Here is a 19,799-nt window from a genome sequence, read left to right as displayed (position 1 = left end):
AAAAAGGAAAAACGAGGTGAAATACAGGTATTTCTCCTCGTTGCACCACTTCTATCCCTCCCGTAAGATTATGACACATTCCCAGGTTTACAACACTTTGTAAATCTGGGAATCTGTCATGTTCCATGGACACCGCGTGGGAACACCCACAGCAACACCCATGGAACGCCCCTTTCACACAGAGAAATGCATGAAAGGGGGCCATATTTACAAGGCCATGAAAAGTCACTCAGGTTGACTTTATGTGGCCTTGTAAATATGGGCAGGTACACTGCACCGCCGGTGCATCAAAAACAGTGATGCCCTGGCTGCGCAATGGCCTTGTAAATAAGCCCCTGTATCTCATAACTCACTACCTCTCTCTCATCATAAATCTATCCGGCTTAGTTACCTCTCCCTCTCTTTCTGCCTTCCAGCTCTCTCTTTACGTCACCCTCTCACTTTGTCCCAACTTCACCTCCCTTTCTCTCCCTCCCCTCCTTCCTCTCTCCACACCTCTTTGTACCCATCACCCCCTCGCTCTGTCTTTCTCTCGGCCTCCCCACTTCCATTACTTGCCCTCTGCTCCTTTTTGGCCCTCTTTCTACCTCAGTACTCTCTCTCTCTCTCTCTCTTGAATCCATTTATGCTTCTCTTTCCTACTACCTCTAACTCCTCCCTTTTTCTACCTTACCTCTCTCACTACATCACCCCTCAGTGGCCCCCTTCCGCTCTACTTTGGTCTGTCTCTAAAACCGTACATCTACCTCCCTTTCTTTAAGTACCCACCTGTTCTTCTGCCTCTCTCTTGCGGACTCCGGGTGAGGCCCTCTCTGGCCTATGTCACTGCTGCCTCCCTTCCACTGTACCCCACCCTTCTCTTTACCCCTCTGTCCTCTACCTGTCTCCGCCTCCTCTCTTTGGCCTCTGCCTCGCCAGAGATGTGCACACCCAGGGACAGGAGAAGACCCAAGGAGAGGACAATCAGACGTCACTGCTGGGGGGTAGTTCTCAGCGCTGCCCTTGAGTGTCAGTGTTGTTGCAGGAGTACAGTTGTGAAATGGGATTTATTTGTCATTACGAATACCCAGAAATTAAAACTGCAAGTTTAAGGGCTATTTCCACATGTCCTATTTTATTGCTAGGCCCACAGAACATCTACAAAGGGCTCCATGGCACCTCTTTTGGAAAAGGGTTTTTGTTGCACAACAGAAAGCCCTAGATGAATTAGCAAAAATTAATGGTTTTACTCGTACTTTGAGAAGCTTTACTCTTGTACCATTGGCCCGACGGAGGCCAGCTGCTGGAGCTTTCCGCAATATTTGCTTACCCCCATTTTGGAAATTTTAATGTATAAATAGTGTTTAGCATCACAAGGGCTCTAATTGGCACGAAATTCTGGACATGGGATCACAAAAGATGTCTTGCGGAAGCCCCCTATATTCTTAAAATGGCAGTGTCTGCAGCCAGTGACGTGCTGAGGGGGGGGGGGGGTATTCAATTTCTGTATGAATATCAGTGAGCCATGGGTATCTTGGGGGCTCCTCATCCCGAGGGGGGCATCATTTTACATTACGCCACTACCACTCTCTACTTCTTCCCCCTCACATGTTGCTTCTCTCTCTTTCCCTCTTCCTCTGTCCTTCTCTCCACCTTCTTCTGCTCTACTTCACACATCAGAAAAAGTAAAACGTCCCTGACTCTTAAAGTAGTAGATTGGAAATGGCTAGATGCATATTAGTAAACCTGGTCTAACTGCAGGGGGACAATATCCTATTTCTTCATACACAGGACTAAATTACACACTAGGCAAAGTGAACAGCTGAACCGAAAATTAATAAAAATTAAAATGAAAACACACAGATGAATATACCAGTCAAACAATTTGTGTCATGTTAAAAATGATCATGGAATTTATTGTTAACCTCCCAAATGGGTTACAATCTAAACAAATACCACACATATAGTTAAAAACACCACCTAACGTGGTCATATACAAAAATATACAATCAACAAGTCAAAGTTACAAAAACAGTCGACGCAGCGTTTCGGGTGCTTTTTTTCTTTTTTGACACCTTCTTCAGGACGTTAAAACATTTGACTCCACTTTCTGTCTTTTGAACTTGATTCGTTTCAAATGATTGCTACACGTAATATGCCTTGCTCGGGAATTTCATATGTTCTTGAGCTTTCATTCTGGAGATGTATTCTTATAACTGCACGGAGGAGCCACCGTTGATATTAAAAGACTTCTTATAGTCTTGGGGCCTTATTCAAATTCTTGCCCATTCTTTAAGGGAACTATTCTTCGTCCAAATGTTCTCCTCATATGGATCAAAAACACCAATCTTCTATTTGGAACTCGGCCTCCTTGCTCCTCCGTGTCCACGTCTTCCTGGAAATTCTCCACATCTCCACTCTCCTCTCTCTTCCCTCCTCTGCTCCTCAGACCTCTGCCACCCCTCTGCCCCCTCCTACCCGCAGCTCAGCCAACTTCAGTACATGAAACCCAGGCCATGGGTGCTGCTCCTCTGCCCCCCTTCCCTCTCTCCTCTCTATCTCTCCCTCTCTGCTGGCCCCTCACACCTCTTTCCCTTCACTCTTTCTCTGTCACACCTTCCCTCTCAGATATGCTACATCTAACCTCCTCCTTCTGTTACTCTCTCATTCCCTCTCTCCTGCCCTCACATCTCTTCTCGCAGAGCACTCCTTCCAAAGTAAACCCTCTGCCCGCAGACCGCTCTGCCCATATTTCGCTCTGACACACATTATTCAGGTTTTGGTTTTTCCAGGCGGAGGTGCGAGGCAGGAATTACAGGCCCAGCTGCAAAAACACAAAGTAGTGGAACATTTTCTGTTTTCCCTTCGAACAATCCTCCCTCACAGACTCTGGTCGCCATAAAGTGTCGAGGAATGCCCACAAGCGTCTGAGAAAAAGTGGCACCCTGAGCAAGGGTGAGTACCGGGATTGTTCCCTGGGCGACATCAGGCACAACCTCACGCTGTGTGACATGTGGAGCCAACATGGCCTTCCTCTGTGGTAGCGGGCATCAGTGTGCCACCCAACATCATTCACTGCAGCCTGAGCGGGTACAAGCCCCCTACCCTTGATGACAGTGGGTGCAATCCTGAAACCGGAGGTCTGAGATGGCACCAGCATCAGCCCAAACACTGCTTCTTGGTGACAGTGGGTACCAACATCGCACCATGTCTGAGAAGTCGCACCATCATACCCAGTGTGAGAACGAGCACCAAAATGGCATTCCTAGGTAACCGCGGGCACCAACATCATGCCCAGTGTGAGAACGGGCACCAACATCACTAATGACAGTGTGAGAATGAGCACATAAGGAACCCTGGGGCAACTACAATATGAAACACTTCACATTGTCAACCCCTAAGCAAACGCCTAAGGCAGGTCTCTCCAGCCTTTTCTGGTACAAGAGCTACTTATGTTCAGGGAAAATTATCCTCAGCTACTAATGTTATCAGTGGTGTAATAGTGATTACATCAGACACGATTACATTATACTCTGCCTCATACAAGTTTACCAGCAGTGATCACCTCAGTGCATCAAGCAGGGTTGCCATAAATAATGTAAAAAACACAAAGCTTTGCCAATTCGGAATGCTTTTGCATGGGTAATACATAACAACCCTTGCAGCATTGCCAATGGTACCAAGATATTATAAGAAATAAGCCCCCCAGTGCCACACGATTTATCATTCAAATATTAGCTTAAAATATATTTTGGAAATGCAACCATTTTCCTCAAAAGATCAACATATCAGTTCTAAAAAATACACACATTTTCATTTTGAGTACATAATTTTCAATTTGGTGTAAATATATACATACATTCTGTCCAGAAAAAAGTTCCAATTTGTAGGCTGGGCTGCACACAAGAGAGAAACAAGCAGCTAACGAGCAGCTCCTTGGAGAAGCCTGGGCTATACATTGTTTAGCACTATGAGATCTTCTGACACAAATATTTAGCTAAGGTGGAGCAAGACTCGACTTGAGTACCTTAACAATTTTATGTTTAGCAATTAGTTGTGTTTTCTCATTCTTTTGGTAATCCTCATATATCACGAATGGAACTCTTGATGAGAAGCTGGCACCTCTATGCCCCATTGGTCGTTCTGTCCCGGCCCTCGTTGTTTACGGCCAAAAGCAAAGTGGTAAGCCTGCACCCTCAAGTAGCCACTACCTTCCCCTCCATACTCGTTTTTTTTTTCCCGCCGATCTTTGGGCACCCATGCTACTTAGGAGTCCGGGGAACCAGCAGGGCTCCAGACAAATCATTGGAATACCAATCACCGAAGTTGCCATGCCACCAAGGCCTCCCAAACATTGGTCTCACTCGTAGGATCACAAGCCATGTCTGATTTACTTGTTATCATAATCTGCCGTAGGCAATTAGCAAAGGTAGGGGGGGTTGGATCCTTCCACGCCCTACAGATCTCACGCCTTGCTAGCAGGATGATGTAAAAAACAAATTTCGTGGGGAGATCGTTTACCTGATAGGTCGTGATAAGCCCTGATACTATAGTAATTGATGAAACTGGTATGGGCATTGAAAGGACATCTTCCAAAAATTCCCTTATTTTACTCCAATATTCCTCTAATTCGGGACAATCAATGAACATATGTACATCATCAGCTTTCAAATAGCCACACCTCGGACAGTGGTAATCTATGTTAGAATATTTAGCCAATTTCTTAGGTGTTATATAGACCCTATACATTGTAAACAGATGGTTTCTTTTCAGAGCTGCTGGCTTAATTACAGCGTTTAACATTCTGAAAGAATCGTGCCAAAGCTCCACAAAGGACCCACTAGCCGGGTTGATAGCGTTGCCCCATACTTTGCTAATTTCAGCCTCTGTCGCCTCCTCACCCTCTAGCAGTGCTGAATACCAGAAAGATATTTGACTCTTCCACTTGCCCCCTCTCATTACCGCATCAAATTTGGGATTAGGGGGATTATTATCCGCGGGTCTTACGGGTCTCATTGCCCACCAACCTGATAGTTGATAATATTTAAACCTAGTCAGGGTCCCCCTTGTTAGGTTGGAGAGCTTGTCCCAGCTTAAGAGCTGTCCATCTTCCTGCAGATCCCCCCAGCATTCCAACCCAGCCTGTTTTAGTGGTAGTGATAAAAGGTCATTTAGGCATGCTGGAAGACCGGGAGAATCCCATATCGGGGCCTGTGACGTATAATAAGGGATGTTCAGTTTGTTCCTCACAAATACCCAATTTCTCAAAGCTGTCCCCAAAATCTTCAGCCTTACTTTTTTGAAGAATTTTGGGTCCCCGAACTTAAAAAGGAAGAAACTCGATCCCTGAGGGACATCTTTTAACAAGGCTGAAAATAGCAAACCCATCGATGATTGGTCCAACCGACCAGCCATGGTTCTAAAATGCTTGAAATGAAAAGCTTGGCAATACAATAGTAAATCAGGAAGAGCAAGCCCTCCTGTCTTTAGACCTCTCCTTAATTTTTTCCAAGCTATTCGGGGGCCTTTGGCATTCCAAATGAATGATCCTAATTTTCCTTGTAGTTTTTTAATTAAGGCTAGCGGGAAAGATACAGGGATAGCATTAAACAAAAAAGTGATTTTTGGAAGGATTATCATTTTCAAGAGGTTCACTCTTCCATAAATATTTAAAGGGAGAGAGGACCAACGTTGTAATGAAGCTATTATGTCTTTAGTGACTCTATCCAAGTTGACTTTTGGGATATCTTCTATCTTGTTCACTAGATGGACTCCCAAATACCTCATGTTATTTTTTTCCCTACCGAGTCTATCTGCTGGTTCCATTCCATTATTTCAGTTTTTTCTACATTGATAGAGTACACAGAGATTTTACCAAACCCTTCGGCGAGATCTAATAATCTGGGTATTGCTTCTTCTGTATTTGCCGTATACATCAGCAGATCATCTGCATACAATGCAAACTTCAATTCCATGTTGGCGATCTTAAAGGGTTTGATTAATGGTTCTGCTCTTAACATACAAACAAAAGGCTCAATATATAAATCAAACAAAAGGGGGGATAAAGGACAGCCCTGACGCGTGCCTCGGGTAATGCATATCTGCTCCGTCAAGGAGCCATTTACTAGGACTTTTGCTGTTGGGGCCGAATATAGTAGCTTAATGGCTGTTATTAAACTTTTTGGGAAGCCAAATATTTCTATCGCCATCCAAAGGTAGTCCCAGTCTACCTGGTCAAAGGCCTTGGCGGCGTCGACTGCCACAATGGTCAGGGGCAACTTCTTCTCTTGAGCGACATCTATCGCGGCACCTACTTGAAAGGTCAGCTCGTTGAGTTGCCTATCAGGAATAAATCCCCTTTGATCGCAATGTACCACTGATTTTACTACTTTGGCTAGTCTAGTTGCCAACACCCCTGCGAATACCTTATAGTCTACGTTTAATAAGGATATGGACCTATAAGACTCTATCCTGCTCGGATCCTTATTTGGTTTCAATAGTAATGTTACTATAGCCTCAGGCCATGATCTTGGAGCCTGCCCCCCTTGAAGTAAAATTTCGTTGAATAGTAAAGTCAAAACACCTATTACCTGCTCTTGTACGATCTTGTATAATTCCACTGGAAGCCCATCTGGACCCGCGGCCTTGCCCTTGCCCATCTTCAACAACTGAGTCCTCACTTCTCCTTCCATTATTTCTGAACTGAGAAAAGACCTGTCTGAATCTGCCTGCTCAGGGAGCTGTGCATTAACCAGCCATGTTTCTGCCTGCTGCCTACTCAGAGAAGGGTTGGTTCCGTAAAGGGACTGCATGTACCTCATTGCCTCTTCCCTAATGAGGTCATAATCATTCGTTTTTCCCCCCGTGCTTGTTAATACTAAATTGTCAATTTGGTTCCTAGCAATTAGTTGTGTGCAAATTGAAGAACTTCTTATTTCTAAAGGTAAAACTCTGAAGATTAGGTTTAAGAATTATTGGGCAGTTTGGGGACTTCTTTAATGTTCATTCAGCCAATGTATCTGCTTGAATTCATTCTTTTGGCTTTAGTTTTCTGAACTATGCTTTTAATATTGAGTTTTTGATACAGCTACGTGGTATTAACTCTTGACATTTCTCTTAAACTTTGGGAAGGTCTTGTTTCAGTCACATGTTTGATGACAAAACTTTTTGAAGTTGAAGGCAGACAAAACAGATGTGTTGGTTCCAGGGAATCATCCCTGGGCCTCTGTTTGGTAGCCACTGGCTCCTCGCCTCCATCCCCTCCTACTATGAGCCAAAATGTTGTGTTATTATTAACATTGATCTTACCTTCTGCCCACATGTAAACAAGATGGCCGCTACATAGGACTTCCTTTTTAAACGGTTGAGGAACATTCTCCCTTGCCTCTGACTTGAAGGGAGGAGGCTGGTGGTCCAGGCAGATATCCTGTTTGGATGCAGGGATGCAGTCTTGCTTGTCTTACCTAAAGTTCTTGTCTGTCGCATTTGGATTGTGCCAACTACAGCTGCCATGTCTGTTACCTACTTTACCTCAGTGTGCTTCTGTTAAGCCCCAGTTGGACTTCCTTCACAGGCTACCAATGAACTAACAGATTTAGATCAAGGTTCTTTGCATAGGCACAAGGCACTTGCTGCCACTTGCCCGGAGTACTATCGCTCTTGGCTTCAGCCCTCCGTACCCTCTCACGTGCTTGATTCCCCTTCTCATGCACAGTTTGTGCCCATGTTCCATCACACCTGGAGCAGGGGGACACACTTTCTTGGTGCTCGCTCCAGGGTGAGTGATGTGCTTGTGAATGCGTAAGCTGCAGCATATTTAAGCCAGAAGTATTGGCATGGACAGTGCTTGTTTCAGGCAGATGTGTGGCCATGATTAAAATTAGATAATGGGGAGTAAGCGCCCCCAGGGTCATGGAGGCTTGCTATGTGTCTCCCAGAGGTGCATGTCAGGACACTAAATAAATATAAATAATCCACATTTGTAAAGCGCACAATCACCCGTAAGGGTCTCTAGGCGCTGGGGGCCGTCGGGAGATTAAGCAAGCTATTGCCCAGAGTCACATGGTGCTGGGCTAATCTGCCGCCGGTGCCGGGGATCGAACTGTGATCCCCAGATTCCGGAGTCAGTCGCCCTAGCCGTGGCGCCACACCTCTTCCTACCACTCAGAGCCAGACCTCAGGTCCCGAGGAGTGCTAAAAGTATCAATTAAGGGACATAACCGGAAACACTGGTTTAGTCATCTCTCTATGGCATTTGCTTCAAATGGCAGGGCTGTCCTCCGCCTGACAGAGCCTAGCTGGCAAACTAGCTATCTTTCAGTCTGTGGTAAAACAGAGGTAAGCTCTCTGGGGCGAAAGAGAGCACAGCTATCCCTCAAGTGACGCCAAGGACAGCTAGGGTGTCTCACCGACTCATCCCTCAGACAGAAGAGCAATCTGTCAGTCCAGTAGGGCCGTCCATCCAGTTAAATTCTTCCTATTGAATGACTGAATACACATAATGACCACGGGTGAAACCAGGATCACACTGAGAGACAGGGAGGAGCTGGGAGCTCCTCGGATGAAGTCTGTCCTCAGGTCTCTCCCGCCCATTCTCTGAGTCGTCGGGGTCTAGAGATCACCCTGCATCTCTTCATCACTTGAATTATGGGAGTTGTGAAGCAGGCCTGGTCCTCGGGTTGCGCCACAAAGCCAAGCCTAACTGCACCACCTCTCACGCTCGCGGCCTCTCAGTGTTCCTGACGTCAGATGCCTGTAGACGCACCGTTTGCATCACTGAGTGCAGCGTGTGTGCGCGCGGCGTCATCACGCGGCGCTGCACGTACGCTTGGTTGATGCAGGCTTGATTACGTGCTGGTCCCTGGCCATTGGGGAGGCAGGCTGGCCAGCTTCTTACTCTGGCCACGTCACTGTCTCCTGATGTTATGCCGTCGTTTGTACTTCGAGGGAGACATATACCAAAGGAAGCAGTGCGCGTGTGAAAGACGTTCGTACTTACAGATTTGAATATAACAATTTATATCGTGGGAGACCAACCCAGTCATTCGTTGTTCTAAGGCTGATAATTTGAGTAACCTTGTTTTGGCTCCATCCATCTTCGGAGCAGTTTGTAGTTTGTGGCGAGCCAATGGCTTCCTGGTTCACGGTGCCAAGTGACGCAGAGACGTCTGGCAATGAGAGGACGAAGAATCCGCCAGTGTCTGCTGTTTACAGCAGTGTACCTCACTGGGCAAATCTGCTTGGGTGCTAAGCCGCTACCATGATTGTAGTGTTCCCCCTTGAAAATGAAATAAAATGCTCCCAGTCACTTGACAACTGGAAGTACGCAAACTACGGCCTGGAAAAGCAATTAGGGTCTTCTTTGTCCCCATTAGACAGATACTAAACCCTTCTGTTTGAACCTTGTGCCGAGGTACCAAATAAAAGGGTTCACGCTAAAAATACATTTTCATTGCCACTAAATCTCAGAAATGCGTTTTAGAGATAGATATTGTGCTTGTCTCATTCAATATTCTTAGGCTAAAGAAGAAATTATGTTATGTTATGTTACAGAGTTTTGTAGAGCACAATCTGATATCTAGAAGGGTGTTGTGGCGCTCTGAGCTACAAGGAGACAGCGATCATTGACAGCTTGCTAAGTTAGCCATAGAAGAACGTTTTTTAGCGAGTTTCTAAATGCAAAGTGATGGTCAGTAGCTTTGATGGAATGTGGAAAGTCATTCCATAGTTCTGCAGCTAATTAGCTGTATGTATGTCCTCTGCAGCACTATTTTTTATAAGCAAGAAGCTTAAGTTTGTTTTCAGGCTATGTTATGTTACAGAGTTTTGTCGAGTCCAACTCATAGCCAGAAGGACGAACTGGGGCTGAGAGCCAATACATGACAGAGTCATCATTTACAGCCAAGAAGACTTGCAGTACTGAAGTTGGACTATTGTTGTCTGTAGCCTACATTTTAAACATGAAACCCTAAATGTTTTGGACGCTTTTATTATTGTGACAGGCCTTCTTCAGGACAGTTGATAAATGGAGAGTGGCAAGTTGATTGGCGTATATGACAAGGAAGACTTGCAAGCATACAGTTTCAATATGAAGTTTGTGAAAGGAATGGCATCATTTAGAGGTCAGTATTCAGAAATGGATTGGAACTAGAGAGACTCCAATAATTAGGAAACAAAGAAGATTTAGGACAATAGTTTGTCCTGGCATGAAAACGGTGCTATTTGACTATGGATGGATACATTTCTTTAACAGAATTCTTAGGTCTCAGTAGTTGTCTAGTTCTTTAAGAATAACTTTTGTGTGTGTAATCGAACAAGTTGGTTACTTAAAGATTGCCCTGTGCCATTTTAATAAATATTACCACTGTAGCTTCTCCTGTTCTGCACACAATGTGCCAGTCTGCTTACTACACGTGGCTTATTTAATACCACTCATGTAACCAAATGAGAGTATGTTATTTACACTGTCCAACAAGGTGCACATAAATCATTATTACTGTACTAATAAATGAGCCAAAACTGACGTAGCATAATATGAGAAAGAGATTCCACTCTCCACACTATGATGCTAACTTTAAGCAATTAATTACTTAAAAACACTTCTTTTAAGATAGTGAATGGACTAGTGAGTAGAATAGGCACTCCAAATATCCCATTCAGTGAAAATGCATACTTATGAAATTACCGCTGCGAAGCATGCTTACCGACATGAACAGTGGCTGAGAGTATACACATTAAATACTCTACAGATCCTTGATTTCACGTACAGGTTGCTGATTGGTTGATTGTTTTTTTTTTAAGAACAAATGAAACCAAAGAAATCTGCAAGGATCACAATATTTGTATTAGTCGAAAACAGGTGTCTCCAACCTTTTCTATGATGGGAGCTACTTCTGATCAGTGAATATCACTCAGAGCTACTCATGAATATTATCACTGTTACCATAGGAGCGCGTCCAATAAGATTCCAATTCTTATAGGATTACCGATAATGACCACCCTTGTAGCGAAGCACTCGAGTCATTCTACTCATGCTCCTGTCATTCTTTCATGGCCGAGAATCATTTGCACAGTGTGATTGGTAAAGTGAGGGCTGCCTCTATACAACCTTGTTAGACTGCGAGCACAGATAGATGGTCAGGATGAAGGCTGCCCACCGCCACAGGCTGTCACAGTGTGTGCTTATCCGTCAGCGTGGAGACACAGTATGTGTTTATCTGTCAGTGTGGAGACACAGTGCGTGCTTATCTGTTGGTGTGGAGACACGGTGCGTGCTAATCTTTCAGTGTGGAGACAGTGCATGCTTATCTGTCAGTGTGGAGACACAGTGCATGCTTATCTGTTGGTGTGAAGACACGGAGCATGATTATCTGTCAGTGCACCATCAGGATTCAAGCAAGCCGGGCCGACGATGCATGAAATGGCAGAAACCGGTCCCCGGAAGCTTGTTTCCTTCCCAGTACAAGAATTGGCTTGGTAGTTTGGTTTGCCCTGTTCCCATCATGCACTGGGACAGGAACAGACTAATTTGCATATAGCCAAGTTCTGAGCTGGGATGGTGCAGTGAGCTAAAAAACGGTGATGGATCAAGCCCTGATCTTTGGACTGGGTAAGAGTGGTCTGCTTAATTCAGGCACTCTGTTCATCACCACCCTCTTTTCTGAATCATTTTGTCCACCATAAGCGTGGAAGGGTATACTCAGATGTGAGTCCCTTGCTCATTGCACCATCAGGATTCAAGCAAGCTGGGCCGACGACGCCTGAAATGGCAGAAACCGGTCCCCGGAAGCTTGTTTCCTTCCCAGTACAAGAATTGGCTTGGTAGTTTGGTTTGCCCTGTTCCCATCATGCACTGGGACAGGAACAGACTAATTTGCATATAGCCAAGTTCTGAGCTGGGATGGTGCAGTGAGCTAAAAAACGGTGATGGATCAAGCCCTGATCTTTGGACTGGGTAAGAGTGGTCTGCTTAATTCAGGCACTCTGTTCATCACCACCCCCTTTTCTGAATCAGTGTGGAGACAGTGCGTACTTATCTGTCGGTGTGGAGACACGGTGCGTACTAATCTTTCAGTGTGGAGACAGTGCATGCTTATCTGTCAGTGTGGAGACACAGTGCGTGCTTATCTGTCAGTGTGGAGACACAGTGCATGATTATCTGTCAGTGTGGAGACACAGTGCATGATTATCTGTCAGTGTGGAGACGCAGTGCGTGCTTATCTGTCAGTGTGGAGACACAGTGCATGATTATCTGTCAGTGTGGAGATACAGAATGTGTTTGTTTGTCAGTTTGGAGAGACAGTGCGTGTTTATCTGTCAGCGTGGAGACACAGTGCATGCTTATCTGTCAGCGTGGAGACACAGTGCGTTATCTGTCGGTGTGGAGACACAGTGCGTGCTTGTCTGTCAGTGTGAGGCACAGTGCGTGCTTACCTGTCAGTGTGGAGACACAGTCCATGCTTATCTGTCAGTGTGGAGACAGTGCATGCTTATCTGTCGGTGTGGAGACACAGTGCGTGCTAATCTTTCAGTGTGGAGACAGTGCATGCTTATCTGTCAGTGTGGAGACACAGTGCGTGCTTATCTGTCAGTGTGGAGACACAGTGCAGGCTTATCTGTCGGTGTGAAGACACAGAGCATGATTATCTGTCAGTGTGAAGACACAGTGCATGATTATCTGTCAGTGTGAAGACAGTGCATGCTTATCTGTCAGTGTGGAGACCTGCTTTGGTTTGGCTGACTGCTACTGTGAGGGTATAAAGATGAGCTTCTCTACCTCCTTCAATGTGCCATGGCCCTCTACATTGTATTGTAATTGTATTTATTTAGCACTTACTACCCCTGATGAGGCGATGAAGCGCTTTTCAGTGAGTAGCACGCTACTCCAGAACCCAAAGGATTACTATATGACCTACTGCGCTCGGCTACCCTTCCAAGAGCTACTGGTTGGAGACCCCTGGTCTAAAATGTATTTTGAGTTGCTTAATTTTGGGAGCACGGAGGTCCCTTTCTAGGGAGTTGCTGCCTGAGGATGGGACCTATGTTACGTCTTTGAGGCAACTTAAATATTCATTCCCCGGTTTATTTTTAATCTGCTCTGTTTGCTTATATGCTAAGCACACCTACATCTCGCGGTTTCACGGTTCCCCAAAACATATCTCCCTTGCAATGTCGTATACTATTTTTTTATTTACGAATCTGCATTATTCATTTATCCCAGATGTGAAGCTTGTTAGATTATCTGCACTCATATCTCGGCTACACTGTATCCTTTTTGAACAAATACACTGCTTTATCTATCAGAGTAAGAGGACCAGGGGTGGAAAGCTTGATCTGTATTTGTGTTAAAAAGGACACTTGTGGTTCCGCTTGTGTGTCGGTCGGGCTAAATGAAACCTAATATTAAAAAAGTAGAAATTTGTATTTTGCAAACCAAAAGAGGAGTGCACGTTTGAAATAATACATTGCCACTGCCCCAGTGTGCCGCTCTGTCCTGTCCGCAAGTGTTAACCCAGAGAAAGAAGTCATTCACAGAGGTTAGTGGGAGTTCGTTTTCCAATATACTCTAGAAATGGCCGATTCTGGCCATTCTTCCCCTCAGCCATTTCCAGCTTCAGTGGATCGTACAATCCTTGTTCTGAACTTGATGGTGCAGATTGTTCGTGCATGGTTCGTCTTCTGATCTTCATGGTGGGTGTTGATCGTGGTTTGGTTTTGATGGTCCCCATGGCTTGTGCTATGGGTTCGATCGTTATGGATTTGACCATTCTATTGGTTCATGTTTTGGTGATCTGCATGATTCATAAATTGGTTTTATTTGTCCATATATTTCATGTTCTACATTGTTTTAATGGCTGATAGAGTTCACCTTTTACCTGCGGTTGACAGACAACTCTTGTCATATTCTTGTAGTGATGGTCTGCATGTCTCCTGTTCTCTTTTTCATGGTCTAGATTGTTTATGCTTTAGTTTTGAGGGCCCATATGGTTCAGGAGCGGGTTTTGACAATTTGTTTTGATGCTCCGCATATTTTACATTCTACTGGTTTGATGTGTGATATCGTCCATGGTTACCTTGGTTAGATCACCTCATGTTCTCATTCATCCAGTTCACAGGATGATTTTGAGGTTCTATGTGGTTCAGACTCTCTGTCCGAGGTTCACTACGGTCTCTGTTCTGCTTTTTTACATTTTTTATTTCTTCATATTATTTCTGAAATGGTCCATGCCGTTTCCATAGCGTGTTTGGTATGACATATTGTTTATATGGTTAAATGTTTTCATGCTCCATACTGTTCCTGTTGTCCTTGTTTTTTAACTCCTCTTCTTTCTCTTCTCCCACACAGAGGTGGTGCACGCTCCAGAGGGTCTCCGATTTGTGGCGGTAAAGACCCTAGTTGCAGCTCATGCTGGCGCAGAGGCATTCAGATGGGAAGAAAGTCCACATGGCAATGCAGGGCAGGACCGGGGCGTGGCACTGAAAGGATGTTCAGCTGGAGTTATCTTATGGGCCTGGTCATGGTTGCCACGGCAACACTTTCTCTAGCAAGACCAACCTACAACATTGCGGAAGACACTACTCTGGAACCAGAAGGTGAGTGAGCTTAGCTCCAGATGTGTGGGCCAGTCAGAGCACTATCAGTCAGACACTACCTTGTACTTTCTCTCTCTTCGTCCATTTCTCTCTCAAACACATCACTGTCCGTGTACACTTTGCGTGCCATGCTCAGTCTAAACATTATTAAGTCTTACACTCATGCGATGTTTCTCTTGGTTGACATGGGGTCTCTAATCAGAGATAGCTCAGCTTTTGAAGTGTTTCTAGTCAATGTTTCTTGTGTAGTTATTATCTCTGGCTCCAGTCTGTAGCGCTGTCCTTTAGCTGCTCTGGAGTATGCCTTGTGTGGCCTGTGGGCCAGTGCTGGCCATGCCGGCCCCTCCTGAGCAGAAACTTCAAGCTGTTCTGTTCAGGTGTGAGTAATCCATTCGAACCTGACTTTTTCTGTACTTTCAATGGACTTCTAGTTTCAGCTTTCCCACTATATAGCCAAGACTACAAGTACCAGAATGCTCTATAGAAAAGCTGAACTATAGCCAATATCCTGCGCTAGGCCCCAGCAGGCTCATGCACTTGTGCGAGCGCATGAAATGCAGGGATGGGAGAAGCTGGGGTTTGTGACAGGTGCTGTTATGCCTGGGGGAGAGAGGGCCAATAGGAGGTCAGTGGAGATGGACACTGTCAGGAAAGTGGGCCTAAAAGGAACTTAATAACAAGCATTGGCAAAGCCAAGAGGCCAAGTCTCAGTGTGCCAACACATGCAATACTAGCTCCTTACAGTGAGTTCTAACGGGAGGGAACCAGCAGGAGTGGACAGAAAGCTCTGTAGTGGTAAAGCAGTCCCTCATCCAGTTCAATGCAAGCACTTGAGTGGAGGCGGAAATCCAAACAGCCAATAGCATTAGATGAGAAATGAGCACTCAACCGGGCTGCACTAAGGCGTGATTGACACAGCCTCAAGCCAATTGCAGGTAGAAACTGGTCGAAGAAAGCCGGTCTTTGAAAGTGTCGCACCCAAAGCCTACTCCCATGTATGTTTTTAGAACTAGGTCTGTGCGACAGCTGTGCTGTCGAAACTCAGTCCTGTAAAGGAAGGGTGATTTCAGTTGCCCCAGATCAGTGACATCTGGGGTGCAGTGCCATCAGCGCAGTGCAGAAGGAAATGGGGCCAGTGAGCTGAAAAGGAGCGGTCTGAGGGCAAGTGGTGGGGTGGTGCTCTCATCTGTGCCCAGGCAGTGAATGTTTTGCAGTTTAGTGTATGTTGAAAATGCCAAAGTGTCCTCACAGATTAGCCACACCTACGTCATTTTCCATTTCAGTCACAGAGGCCAGTTTACAATGTTCATTTGCCCCGCAGTGTGTAAACCGAACATTGGAATGTGTTTTCGCGCTCCTTACCACTCTACTCCGCTCTGCACGTGGCAGTTCACACCCAAATGGAGTTCAGGGCGCATGTGCAGAAGAATATGGAGGGTGGGGAAGCGTGGTGGGAAGCCCGCTACGATTCATGTAGCAATCCAATGAAGCTGCTGTAGGCTGCTGCATCACACCCACCACAAGGGGTCGCCAGAGTGGACGATCGTGAATAATGAGATTGTTTTGTGGGGGAGGAGAGGCGTCACAGGGAACGGAGAGCCCAAATCACCAACTTTCATTTTACCCAGAAAAAAAGCCAGGGCTGTCAGTGCCTCAAGTATCACGCATATCTAACGGAGAATGGTTTCCTTTAGCAGGAGCCCGATATTTGTGAGCGGAAGTGCGTCCACAAATCTGTCCCTGGTATTGAAGAACATATGTGCACAAAGGGTTAGAAGACGTGTCCTACCGCCTGCTTATGAGCCCCGGGTCTGGCAGAGTGTCGGCCTCGGTTTCAGAGGTACGGGGCGGACTGATCTGAAGGAGGGGGGGGGGGAGCTGAGGTGAATGTAATGTTGGGACCGCACGGTTGCGGTCTAGTTGTTAAGCGCACGTAGACGTGCGCATACGCGGCGGCGTACTACGCCGCGTACGATATAAAAATAAAGGTGGGCGTGCCCCCGGGTTAGTCGGGACCACGCGTAAGACGAAGACAAGTGTCCGCGTGAGTCTTTGCATAGCGCGCCTCATGCATGCGCGACCCCAGGTCACAAAGAACCTGACAATGGCGACGAGGGGTGTTTGACCCCACGCTGTGCTCCTCGCAGCTCTGATCTGCCCTCCAGTGCCTCCAGCCGGCCCGGCTCCTGCACGCGACCCTGACGGGCCCAGATGAGGCCCTGCCCTCGACGCTGGTGAGGTGTGGCATCACACTCGCTCCATTGTGCACCCTGCAGCCTGTGCACCTGGCATCTCCTGTCCACGACGAGCACAGTGGGTGCAGCACGGTGGTGTCCCCGCAGAGTCACTAGGCCGCGCCACGTGCCGGTCAGCGCCAGACCTGCCGGTGGTGCCACGCCCCACACAGGGGTGGCGAGGATTCCGGGAGAGGGAGTTTTCCCCAGGCCATCCGGCGGACGCCTCCAGACCGGCCCAGGCCGTCGGCCCTGAGTGCCCACAGGAGAGGGCTGCCTTTCCCGCGCCACAATGACGGCCATACCCCCAATCGAGCCCTTTGTGGTCGACGGTGCGCCTGCATCTCTAGCGCCCAGATGGAAAGACTGGACGGAGAGGCTGAACTTCTACTTTGAGGGTGCAGGGACGGCGAGGGACCGGCGCCGAGCGCTCCTCCTCCACCTCGGTGGTAAGGACATTCACCGTATTTACAAGACCTTAACGGAGGCCACGCCACACACCTATGTCACCCTGCTGCAGGCACTCAACGCCTATTTCGAGCCCATGGCCAGCAGGGACTACGAGAGGTTTCTCTTTCGACAGGCCAGGCAGGAAGCTGATGAATCTCTTGATGCCTTCCACGGGAGACTAAGGGAGCTTGCCAGCACTTGTGGTTTCAGGGATGAACAAGAAGAGATATGCGGCCAAATAATTCAGAACTGCTACTCGTCCGATCTCAGGGTCAAAATCCTCCAAGAAGATGGTAAGCCCCTTGCCGAGATCCTGAAACTGGGCCGCTCCAAGGAACTATCGCGAGCGAGAGCGTCGCACATGGAGGCAGCCTTGCACAGGCCGGTAAAGAGTGAACAAGTCAACGTAGCAGAACAAGTGAATGTCGTCCGACCCAAGCAACGGCCGTTCGGAGGAAAGAAGCCACAAGAACGGCGGAAAGACTGTGGATACTGTGGAGGTACACCTCACAGAGCGAAAGACTGCCCAGCAAACGGCAAGAAATGCGGCGCATGCGGGCGGATGAATCACTTCGCCTCTGTATGCAGATCATCCAAACCAAAGCCGGAAGCGGCACACGCCATCAGGGACAGCCCGGAGAGCGAGGACATGGATGACGACGTCCATGATTACCCCATACACTATGTCTTTGCCATCGACCATCCGGCCAGGAAGAAGAAGCGTCTCCCAAAGTGTCGAATAAGAGTGAACCAACAAGAGGTGAGAGCCACCATAGACACGGGAGCATCAATAGAATTGATGGCAGCAGATGTGTACAACCAACTGCGCGACAAGCCAACACTATGTAAGGCGAAGATCCGAGTGTTTGCCTACGGACAGAAAACCCCAATACCACTCATCGGGTGCTTCCAAACTGAAATCTGCCATCAGGACAAGAAAGTCCCCTCCACCATATACGTGACGAAAGAAGGGAGCGGCATGCTTCTCAGTGGGATGACAGCCGAAGAACTGCAACTTATCTTCTATGCCATGGCAGTCCTAGAGGATGAACTAGATGCCATTCTAGAAGAATATGAAGACACGTTCCGAGGCATCGGATGCCTCAAAGGAAAAGAGGTATCGCTGCACATAGACCCTTCCATCCAACCAGTGGCCCTCAGACACCGGCGGATTGCATTCCACCTCCGGAAGAAGGTGGAAGAAGAACTCGAAAGTCTAGAGAGACAGGGAATAATCGAGAAAGTCGACGGGCCCACGCCCTGGGTGTCACCGCTCGTGGTAGCAAGAAAGCCTAAACAGCCAGGGCAGGTCCGCATATGCGTGGACATGCGCCTGCCCAACGCAGCGGTGAAGAGGGAGCGTCACCTGACACCCACCATCGACGACATCCTGAGTGAACTCAATGGCGCCAAATGGTTTTCCAAAATGGATCTCCGCTCAGGTTACCACCAGCTGCCCCTACACCCAGACTCCAGGTACATCACCACCTTCTCCACCCATGTGGGCCTACGGCGATATCGCCGCCTCAACTTCGGCATATCAAGTGCGGCGGAAGTTTTCCAGAATACTATACGCGAGGTGCTCAGCGGACTCCCGGGTGTGCTGAATGTCAGCGACGATCTGCTAATATACGCCCAATCGGTGGAAGAACACCACCAGAGGCTGAGAGGGGTTCTGCGGAGACTCAAAGACTCGGGCCTCACCCTGCACCGAGAAAAATGCAAATTCCTCCGCAACACCATCAGTTTCTTTGGATACACCTTCTCGGACAAAGGCATTGCTCCCGATCCAGAGAAGGTCAAGGATGTACAGGCAGCTCCCGCCCCAACCAACATCTCTGAGGTGCGGAGCTTTCTAGGGATGGTCAACTTCTGTGGTCGCTTCATCCCAGATCTCTCTAACATCACCCGACCTCTCCGAGAGCTCACGAAGTCATCCACACCCTGGCAGTGGGGCGAAGAACAGGATGAAGCATTCCGCAACACCAAAGCGGCCCTATCAGCAGAGAAGACACTCTCCTACTTTGACCCCTCCAAACAGACCAACATCGCCGTGGACGCCAGTCCGTTCGGCCTAGGGGCAGTCCTCGCACAACGTCAAAATGGAGACGACTGGGCGCCGATCGCATATGCAAGTCGGTCTCTAACGGAGACAGAACAGAGGTATTCTCAGATAGAACGGGAAGCCATAGCGATTCACTGGGCGTGCCGGCATTTTCACATGTATGTTTATGGACACCCACAAACCCCTCATCCCACTGTTCCGGGGGTCAGTCTCCAAACCACCCCCCAGGATTGAAAAATGGATACTGCAGCTGCAGGAATATGACTATCTGTTGGAGTTCAAGCCGGGAGCTTCCAACCCAGCGGATTTCCTCTCACGACACCCAAGGGCGGCCACCCCAGGAGAAAAGGAGGAGGCAGAGGATACAGAGTCATATGTGAATGCAGTGGTTGAGAGGTCCAGACCACTCCCCATGAGCCTGGACATGATCATCGAAGCCACCAGGAATGATGAGGTTTCCCAGCTTGTGTCGAATGCCA

At 47.4% G+C, this 19,799-nt stretch overlaps 1 protein-coding gene across 5 annotated transcripts in view; it reads left to right on the top strand.

Moving 5' to 3' along the window:
- The window catches only part of FGFR2 (fibroblast growth factor receptor 2), a 130,574-nt gene that overhangs the window by 37,989 nt on the left and 72,786 nt on the right, over positions 1–19,799 (top strand). For all 5 annotated transcript variants that reach the window (XM_078643937.1, XM_078643936.1, XM_078643934.1 and 2 more), the window contains exon 2: positions 14,324–14,571. In XM_078643937.1, the coding sequence (XP_078500063.1) occupies positions 14,406–14,571 (166 nt within the window). In that variant the 5' untranslated portion in view covers positions 14,324–14,405. The remainder of the gene's footprint in view (positions 1–14,323; positions 14,572–19,799) is intronic.

The sequence above is a fragment of the Lissotriton helveticus genome, chromosome 5_1, assembly GCF_964261635.1.
Source record: "Lissotriton helveticus chromosome 5_1, aLisHel1.1, whole genome shotgun sequence".
In the NCBI taxonomy this organism is placed as follows: Eukaryota; Metazoa; Chordata; class Amphibia; order Caudata; family Salamandridae; genus Lissotriton; species Lissotriton helveticus.
This window is presented reverse-complemented; position numbering and strand designations above follow the sequence as displayed.